Genomic DNA, 10,000 nt, shown 5'->3' on the forward strand with positions numbered 1-10,000 from the left:
TGTACATTTCTGTTCTGTTTCTAGTTTCCTTGCCTGATACTAATATAGAAAAGATAATGTACATTTGTTTTCCTTTTTAGGTTGGGATATTGTATGCTCTCCAAAGACTCAAGCATCACAAGATATTCTGCATATCACCCAGATCCATCAACATTTCTGGAGTTCTGAACTGTATCTGTTTTGATAAGGTATGGTTATATAAGAGGAATAGAAAAAATGTTAATGAATTATATATTACAATTGTTTTGTCAAATAAATATCTATTCAAGGTATAGACATCATTCATGAAGGTTCTAAGTAATGTTTATGTGAGATTTCAATTTCAGCTTTTTATCTAGTTATAAAAGTAATTATACATCCTTGCAATTAATTTTTTTTTTCAGACTGGGACACTGACAGAAGATGGGTTAGACATGAAGGGTGTGGTGCCTGTGTCTCGCTCTTCAGGTACTGAGGCAAAGCTTTGTCAGATGACAACTCCTGATATGCTTCCTCATGATCATCTTCTGTATGCAATGGCAGCTTGTCATTCAATCACTATCATAAATTTACAAATGGTGAGTGAGTCTGTTGCTTAACCCGTTGCCGCCGGGTGGCACGTACGTACATGCCATGGCTGTTTTGGACCGAATGCCGGGGGCATCATGTCATGCCCATTCCCGCGCTACTGGCTCGTCGGACGGAGGTTGTTTTTCTCCGATAGTAGCGGCTTCATTTATATGGTAAAGATTTTAGGCATTGGCACCTATAATGAAGGTAAACCTTCAAAATTTTAATATTTTTTAAAATTTTAGCAAAATAAAAGCTTTCAGGTGCTATATGTCGCTCGCAAACTACCGATCGAGCCGGGTGCAAACAGGGAAAACTGCCGGTGTGCGCCAACAAGCCTGTGCATACGTCAACTTGCCAAATTTTTTAACCGTCGGCGATGGGTTAACCTGTTATGGCAGGTTAAGCATACAAGCACTCCAAGAATCAGTCAGTTAGATTGATGCATGGAGTGCTTGTATGCATTAGCTGTCATTTCCCAGCTGCCTTCCTCATGATACCACTCCCCTAACATGTAATATTACAACCTTGCCTGTTTCAACTGGAGATATTTCACAGGTAATAATGCCAAACATGGGGCAATCAAAATAGATTTTATGAGCAATATGATCCTACAAGAATTTATTAAAACAATTAATATGAGTCAGATAACATGTAAATGCAGTTACAGAAACAAATAGAAATGAAATGGATATTTTCAGTAGCTTGGATTTTTACTTTATTAATTTGCAATATCACCCAGTTATATCATGGAAATGACTGTTATAGAATGTCCACTCTAGTTTTGTTATACAGTATTAATTTGAGCTATAAATAGACGGCTCCAAGAGTGCTTAAATACCAATCCTACCTGACCTCAATTATTGACCCCATTCATAAAGAAAATTCTTATTTTTATTACTATCATTGCTGTTAATACCATTATGACAATAGTAATAAAAATGCTGCTAATAATATTAATTATAACATTAGTCATTGTAATAGAAACCAAATCCTACTTTCCCAAAAATTTGAGGAATAGGGTATACAGGTAAGAGTGGACAGGCCTAACAATTGCCTCCTTGGTAACTAAGCACTTGGAGAGCCTTATATGTTTATAAAAAAAGTAGTAAAACAGTCCTACCATGGACAAAGCATGTCCAGTGAGGTATGAAAAAAAAAAAAAAAAAAAAAATGTGTATATTATCTTGTAGATATAAATTGAATACTAAACATTTTCTGTCACGTTGGGTTTTTCCTTTTATTTTATTTTACAGGTTGGTGACCCTTTAGATCTGAAAATGTTTGAGAGTACGAAATGGGTTCTTGATGAACCAGGTCTAGATGATACAAATAAGTATGACATGATGATGCCATCAGTGGTCCGCCCAAGTGCCCCAGATGTTGTGATCAGTAATGAAAATGTTGAAACAGAGGTAAGCTACAAATGTTATATCATGAAAGTGGTTATATCATGAAAATGAGTTTGACTAAGTAGGAGCCCACCTGATAATGATATGAAAACTGGTATCATCTGTATTTCTTGTGTTTACAGCCACCATTGGAAGTAGGTATACTGCGTCAATTCCCATTTTCATCAAGCCTTCAGCGTATGTCTGTCATCACTCGAAGACTTGGAGGTCAAAACTTTGACCTGTACTGCAAGGGGTCTCCAGAGGTATGCTTTAGCTTCCCAGACATATAAAGAATTGTGATATATTACCAAAATATTAAAGCCACAATAAAATGGAAAAATAAAGTAATTTAGATAAAATTACTGAATGTTTAATTGTAGGATTTACATTATTTTATATATTGTCTCACATCTTTCAGATGATAGCTAGCTTATCATTGCCAGAGACAGTGCCCAGCAATTTCCAAGAGGAACTTCTCCAGTACACCTACCAAGGATATCGTGTCCTGGCCCTGGCATGGAGACCGCTCAAGCTCACTTATCTCAAAGCTCAGAGGATCAGCCGAGATGAGGTGGAATGTGACCTGGTATTTCTAGGTTTGTTAGTAATGGAGAACAGGCTGAAGATAGAAACAAAACCTGTTATTAATCAACTGCATCAGGCAAACATCAGGACTATAATGGTAACAGGTTAGTACTTTTGTTGCATTGTGTTAAGATAAGACGTGTTACTGTATCATATTTATCATTTCAGTCCTACCACTGACAAATCTATTAGGAAATGGAGTATAATTTTTGAATCATTTTGAAGAAAGCTTTTAGGCAATCTAAAGCATGATGTTTAATAGCTGTAACATCTATTTTCATTTCTCAGAAGGTAAATATTGCCTGTTTTCTGATTTGTTACAAGAGTTTACCTAAAAGGTTTTTGATGTAACCTTGTGAAATTTAGTACATGTACTATACCATACATTTTATATTGTTTCAGGTGATAACATGTTGACAGCTTTGAGTGTGGGTCGTGAATGTGGTTTAGTTGATCCTAAACAACAAGTTATCAATATCAAAGCATATCCACCACATCAAGGTATTCCAGCTAGCCTCACCTTCCACACTACCACTGCAAATACCCCAGCTTCTCCAGTGGTAAGTCAGTGGTGTAAATCAATATTGTAGTGACAGGCAGTATTATAACCAGTACAGTGATGTAATAGATAGACTATGAAACCAAATTCACAGTGAAATTAGCTTTCATAGGGATTGCATCAGTTCTCCCTTCTTTCTGATCTTTTCAATTTAAAGGAAGTATTAATTGAGCTCTATATTTTATAACTCAATGTTTAGTCTACCTTCCTCTATTTAAGACCTAAACAGACATCTAAAATATTACTAATCTTTATAATTCTTTTTACTTTTAGGTGACTACTCAGATGAATGCCGGAGTCCACATTAACTTTGATGAAGAGGTCACAGATAAATACTGTTTTGCCATTGAGGGTAAGTCATGGGCTGTTGTCCATGCACACTTCCCTGATGTATTGCAGAAACTTGTTGTCCGTGGTGCTGTGTTTGCCAGGATGAATCCAGACCAGAAACAGCAACTTGTTCAGGAACTTCAGGCACTTGGATATTATGTTGGTATGTATGCTATTATGAATTATTAGATTTAATGCTATATTTGCTAAAAGTTCAATCAGTATGTCATGGTAATGTGTATATATTGGATGTGTACACATTTTAAAGGATGTATTACTTATTAACTGGTTTTATTTTAGGAATGTGTGGTGATGGAGCCAATGACTGTGGTGCCCTCAAGGCAGCCCATGCTGGAATCTCTCTCTCTGAAGCTGAAGCCTCTGTAGCTTCACCCTTTACTTCACAGGATCCAAATATATCATGCATACCCATTCTCATTAGAGAAGGTCGTTGTGCTCTTGTGACTAGTTTTGGAATATTCAAATACATGGCAGCATATTCGCTCACCCAGTTTGTGTCAATTATGATTCTTTATTCCATTGATAGTAACCTCACAGATCTACAGTTTCTTTGGATTGACCTCTTTCTTATCACAGTTTTTGCCATATTCTTTGGACGCACTGATTCATACAAGGGACCTTTAGCACCATACTCACCTCCGGCTGCTCTTTTGTCTGTGGCACCTATACTGTCTATCCTTATACACTTGTTAACTGTAATTGGCTTTCAGACCTTCTGCTTTTTTTATGTACAAGAACAGCCTTGGTTTGTACCATTTAATACAACAACATCAGATGAAATTTTTGCAGGCCATGAGAACTATGCTGTATTTTCTGTGTCACAGTTCCAGTACATTGTCTTGGCACTGGTTTTTTCCCGGGGCCCTCCTTTCCGACAACATTTCTATAATAATTTCCTTTTGACTGGATCCATCATTATCATGACAGCTTGCAGCATTATATTGACAGTTAAACCCCCTCAGTTTATCATTGACAGTTTTGAATTGGTGCTACCACCTCCTGGCAACCCACAGGCAGAATTCTTTAGATGGCAAATGATTCTTTTGTCTCTCTTATACTCTGCACTGGCCATTTTCATTGAATACTTTATCATCGACTATCTTTGCTACAGGAAATGTAAGAGTAAACTGCATAATGTAGATAAGTCTAAAAAGAAATACCTTGCAATAGAGAGAGACCTTCAACAAGACAAGACCTGGCCACCCTTATCTCCTGAAGTTGATCAGTCAGGGGGAAACACAGAACTGACATTAGATGCAAGCAGGCTTATCAAAGGAAGTAAAGCCATAAAAAAGATTGAAGCAAATGGCCATGCAAATGGTCCTGTGACAACAGTTACTCAGTTCCAATCTTCTTTATAGTATTCACTTGAATGTAATAAATGTCACCTAGAATTCCTCATCAAGGTTCTTATAACAAGAATGAAAGACGTGCCATGTTTTGTCTTGTGTATTTCTTTAGTGAACTACGTTTAGGAAGAAGCCAAGAGGATAATCAGTTCCATTATTTATCCTTAATTTAGCATATCTGTATGTATATGTATTGTATGAGGGATATTGTAGTTTGTGTAATCATAGAACTATAAAGTAGAGCAAAGCTTCAAATGGAACTTGAATCTTATATTGGCTCTTATATGGTTTCTTTAAGTATGTAGACAGTGATAGTAATGATAATCTTTGGACTGGAGAAGAAGGGAACATGAAATACTTATGTTTAGATTGTATGGTTGTATGCAAAGACTAAAGGCGTGTGTTCAGTTTAAAAATGCTTTAATGAGAATGGGGATGGTGATCAGGATTTCTTCAGGAAAAGTAAAGAACAAAAAGTAATGAAGTAAGTGAGAATTATTTGCAGGTGCTGTACCTAGCAAGGAATCATTATTTATTAAGTATTAAGGAATATCTGTGTCTTATTAAAAAGAACTAGATTATTAATCAGTAATGGCAGATTCAGAATTTATGTCTTGAAGTGCATTGTTTGAGTATAAGGCAACTATATTCTCCAGAAAACCTGTCTTCTTTACATTGTTATATTTTCAAATGGAAATATATATTTATATGTTTATATTCAGATGACTAATTTTGCCAAGTGAATAGTGGACAAGGAAATGAAAGATATACAGTGGACAAGATTACCTTCCAGTGAATTTCACCCTAAACTGTTAGAAGATGCCTGGATCTGCCTGTGATGTATATTGTTTTTTAAAGGTTGTGTTGTAATAAATTTTATTGAAACTAAAGAAAAGGAGTATGCTAAAATAATAGCATATGAAGATCAGACAACTTTGATCTAGCATTTAGAAATCTGGTACTATATAGAGAACATTGTCCTTGAACCAGTAGTTGCATCTGCTAATGGCATATCACAACAGATGTTATATAGATTCTTTATTCTAAACTAATATATTTCAATTATTGCAGGTTTTGCAATGACAGATCATAGTAATTTATATGCAATTTAAATACTTTATAAGATAGTAAAAGATTTTCTACACATCATGTATTTGAACACTTTTTCAGTATTAGATGGTCTGTACCCCTTAAGAATGGGGAAACCATCAAAAAATTAATAAAAAAGGTTAGTGTATGCATAGCAGGATATCTTGAATGTACTACTAGTTCTGAGTCAGAGTTGTAAAAGTATTATAATGTTCTATAAATGCATACATGTAAAAATGATCTTTATATAAAATGTTTGTAAGAGCGTGAAGTGCTTGTCATAGATATATTTTCATAGTTACATTTAGTAATAGAAAATTCAGATGACTGTATGATTATAGTGATAGGGATCATGTGACTGGCATTGAAGTCAAGGGATTCCATGTGTACAGGAGAATCAGATCCTGTTATCCATTTGTTACTGGAAGTATCAACAAGTTTATTCTCTGGATAAACTGATTATTCCACTGGATATTGCATCGCCATAAGTGTTGTCATTCTGCCAGTAGTTTGATTGCTGTTTTTTTTCTTCTTCGAGAAAAATTACTCTAATTTACTTATTATTATTTACTAAGAATTATATTAAACCATGGTCTTCTCTAACATTTAGGAACCTACAGTCTACCTTGATCTACCTTGATTTGTTTACTATTACCAAAAGTGTTTTCATATCAAATATAACTGTGCCTGTGAATTACTGTTGGAGTAGATCAGTGATGGCATGAAGATATAATATCTATAAGGCACAAAAGGACCTGACTGGAAGGTTAAAGCAATTTTAATATTTATTTAATGCTGTTTTTGTATGATATGAATCTTAGGACCCTGTAATCTAATCATGAGAAAATATGTGAATATGATATCCCCTTAATTTATTTATTTAAGTTGCATAGTTGGCAGTATTCTGGAGTATCACCTGTGAGTGTTACTAATTTTCATACTAATGTTTTGGTATGCGATGTGATTGTCGCTGGCAAGAACACTTACCGACTTTTTTCCTTTTCTTGTGGCATGCCTACAGTAAAATAGAAACTCCACCATTAAGATCCCAGAAATAGTATTCTATAAACATATCTCTACATAATGCCAAAATGTAAAATCCAAGGCTGTCACTCCATTTGTATTAGATCAAGTTTTCCAATACTGTTTCTTCCAAGTCTGTGTCATGGTGTAATGTATGTTTCTAGCATCATTCTAGCATACAACCTGCAATTATGTTTTGCAGTTAATTTCAGAGAGAATGATATTTCAGTTTTACACTAAATGGTATAAAGGACCATTTAGGGCATTTAGACAATATTTACATATTTTGAATGTAATAACAGTAAAAATATTCAGTATATGAGACTAAAATTTCCTGAAATAGAAAAAAAAAATCTGTTCTAGCTATTCTGTAGCAAGCATTGTACTTATTTCAAAGATTTTTGCTTTTTCTGTGAGTCAAAATGATATAAAATGATATTTTGAGCATATAATTATTTCTGCCATGCTAGGCAGATCAATGAGGAACTAGGTCTTTTAGCATTTATTTTAAAATTTAATAGATATATTATTTTTATTGAAACCACTTTAAAATTAGTACTTTTTGGAGTTCATTCTGTACATATGGCTTCAGCAGAATATTGATAGTACATTTATGAGTTAGCATTTGTGTAATACAATATCTATTGTATTTTTATTACCTATATTCTTACTTCTTAATAAGTTGAACAGGGAATATTTGGTTAAATATTTATAGTTTTTACATTTGTGATTTTTAATTCCAAAGTAGTTTGAATTTAGGTTCCCAGTACTTACACATTTTTTTTTTCTTTTTTTAATATTTGTTAGTGACCTACAGGAATGCATGCAGGATTCATGTTTTCTTGCTGCTGTACTGAAATAAAAGTGAGGAGCTAAGAGTGTTTCTCTTTATAAACCTTTGTAAGTGGATATCTTTACATAGAATTTTTATTGTTTGATGTAGCTCATTCATTTGCTTTAGGAAAATCTGTGACTTTAGATTTATTGTTTTGTACTCTGTTAAAACATCAGATTTTTTACCACTTGGCACAACAGGAAAACTTTGTAACCAGAATATAAAGATTAACTTTGGCTTTTATAAATGGAGACATACCTGGTAGTCTAGTTTGATTTTGACTTCAGTGATAATGACAATTAAAGGAAAGATAAGTGACTTCCACACTAACTTCTGAGGAATGTGGTCTTTTGAATTTTTGTCCAATTTCTTTATATGTCTGTCAAGTTTATATGTATAAATATTGTTTTTTTTTTTTTGTTTTAGTTCCTAATATGCTACATGAAGTAAAACATTCTAACAGATGTACTAATTATGAAGGAAGATTATTAGAATAAAATGCAGGCATGATAATAAACAATGCTTTATTTATATATATATATATATATATATATATATATATATATATGTATATGTATATATATATATATATATATATATATATATATATATATATATATGTATATATGTAATATATATCTATATATATAATATATATAATATATATAATACATATATACATATATATATATATATATATATATATATATATATATACATATACATATACATATATATATATATATATATATATATACACACACATACTTTATTTAAAAAAAAAATACAAAACATCACTGCATACATGTTGAACCAATTACCTGTTACATTTAATCCTCATGACTTCACATGTTTATCTCACTGGCCAAACTTTGCACTGACAGAAATACCAAGCATAATCCTAATATTTAGGAGATTCAAAGCACTATAGTTTATCAACTCAAAAATTTTGGTTTGTAGGTCAATACTGAATAAGCAAGGGAAATGAGGGGACTATTCATTACAGTAACTAAGTTGTGATCCTTTTCCCTTGGCTTATTCTATCTTCTCTACAAACAAATATCCACAATCACTAAAATATTTCCATATATTTTTAAAATTTCTTTTCACTTCTGAGTATCAAAACAAAGTTCAAAGCTATTTCTGCCTCTCTTTCACCAATAGTTAATGAGATAGATAACAAAAATATGATGTAAAAATGTAGGTTATCCCACTCACTCTAATATTTCCCATATCTTTGGAATATGAATAAATATACAATATTCTGTATGGTGGTGGCTTGTTTCATGCTTTCTTATTCAATATTACAGACTAAATATTTATATATTAAAACAGTATCTCAATCTGAATCTACTGGGCATTGAAGCCTAAAGGTAAACTGCCTAGTAACTTTGACTCGTTTACTTACTACACTTTTATTACTTACTCACATATCAAGAACAATGATGCAAATGATAATAATGGCAAAAATAAAGGTGAAACAAAAGTACTTGTAATGGAATACAATAATGATAATAATGATCATACCACCATAGCAATGACAACAATAATAATAATAATGATTATTATTATCACCATCATTATATCAATATCTATAATAATAATAATGATAACAGTAATAATAATAATAGTGTTAACAACATTACTACAAATAATAATGATAATAATAATAACAGTAATGATTATCATTATTATTTTTTATTATCATCATTTATATCATTATCAGTATTATTATAATAAATATTATTGTTGTTATTATTATCATTATTATTATTATCTTTATTATTATTATTATAATCGTTGTTATTATTATTGTTATTATTATTATTATCATTAGTATAGGCTTTATCTGCAGAGCTAAACACTTGCAATTACTACAAGTCAGTGGGTGGACCAAAACCAGATGTCCCTTGGCACAACAATTTCTTTATATAATATAATCATAAGAAATATGATTATATATTAATTGAGATTTTGATTGCTTACACCTGATGCCATATCACATGCTAGAATTATGGGTTATAACTTAATTGTCCAAAAAACAACTATTTTACTTCATTTACACAAGTTGATTGACTCCCATCTTTAATTTTTTTTTATTATAATACTTCTATAATGATTTTTAACATTATAATAATAAATCATAATACAATAATAATAATGATAATAATAATGTAAATGATATTGAGAATGACAATGTAATAGCAATGACAGTACTACGTCAGTGATGGTTATAATAGTACATTCATATTGTGTTTATTCATTA

The 10,000-nt window shown here is 32.0% G+C and overlaps 1 protein-coding gene across 8 annotated transcripts in view; it reads left to right on the top strand.

Annotated features, from left to right (window-relative positions):
• The window catches only part of anne (anne boleyn), a 52,950-nt gene extending 45,175 nt beyond the window's left edge, over positions 1 to 7,775 (top strand). For all 8 annotated transcript variants that reach the window (XM_070140877.1, XM_070140878.1, XM_070140879.1 and 5 more), the window contains 8 exons: positions 81 to 188; positions 384 to 557; positions 1,806 to 1,964; positions 2,084 to 2,206; positions 2,362 to 2,632; positions 2,931 to 3,088; positions 3,361 to 3,580; positions 3,718 to 7,775. In XM_070140877.1, the coding sequence (XP_069996978.1) occupies positions 81 to 188; positions 384 to 557; positions 1,806 to 1,964; positions 2,084 to 2,206; positions 2,362 to 2,632; positions 2,931 to 3,088; positions 3,361 to 3,580; positions 3,718 to 4,799 (2,295 nt within the window). In that variant the 3' untranslated portion in view covers positions 4,800 to 7,775. The remainder of the gene's footprint in view (positions 1 to 80; positions 189 to 383; positions 558 to 1,805; positions 1,965 to 2,083; positions 2,207 to 2,361; positions 2,633 to 2,930; positions 3,089 to 3,360; positions 3,581 to 3,717) is intronic.
• Positions 7,776 to 10,000: the final 2,225 nt, after the last annotated feature.

The sequence above is a fragment of the Penaeus vannamei genome, chromosome 27 (assembly GCF_042767895.1).
Source record: "Penaeus vannamei isolate JL-2024 chromosome 27, ASM4276789v1, whole genome shotgun sequence".
Classification (NCBI taxonomy): domain Eukaryota; kingdom Metazoa; phylum Arthropoda; class Malacostraca; order Decapoda; family Penaeidae; genus Penaeus; species Penaeus vannamei.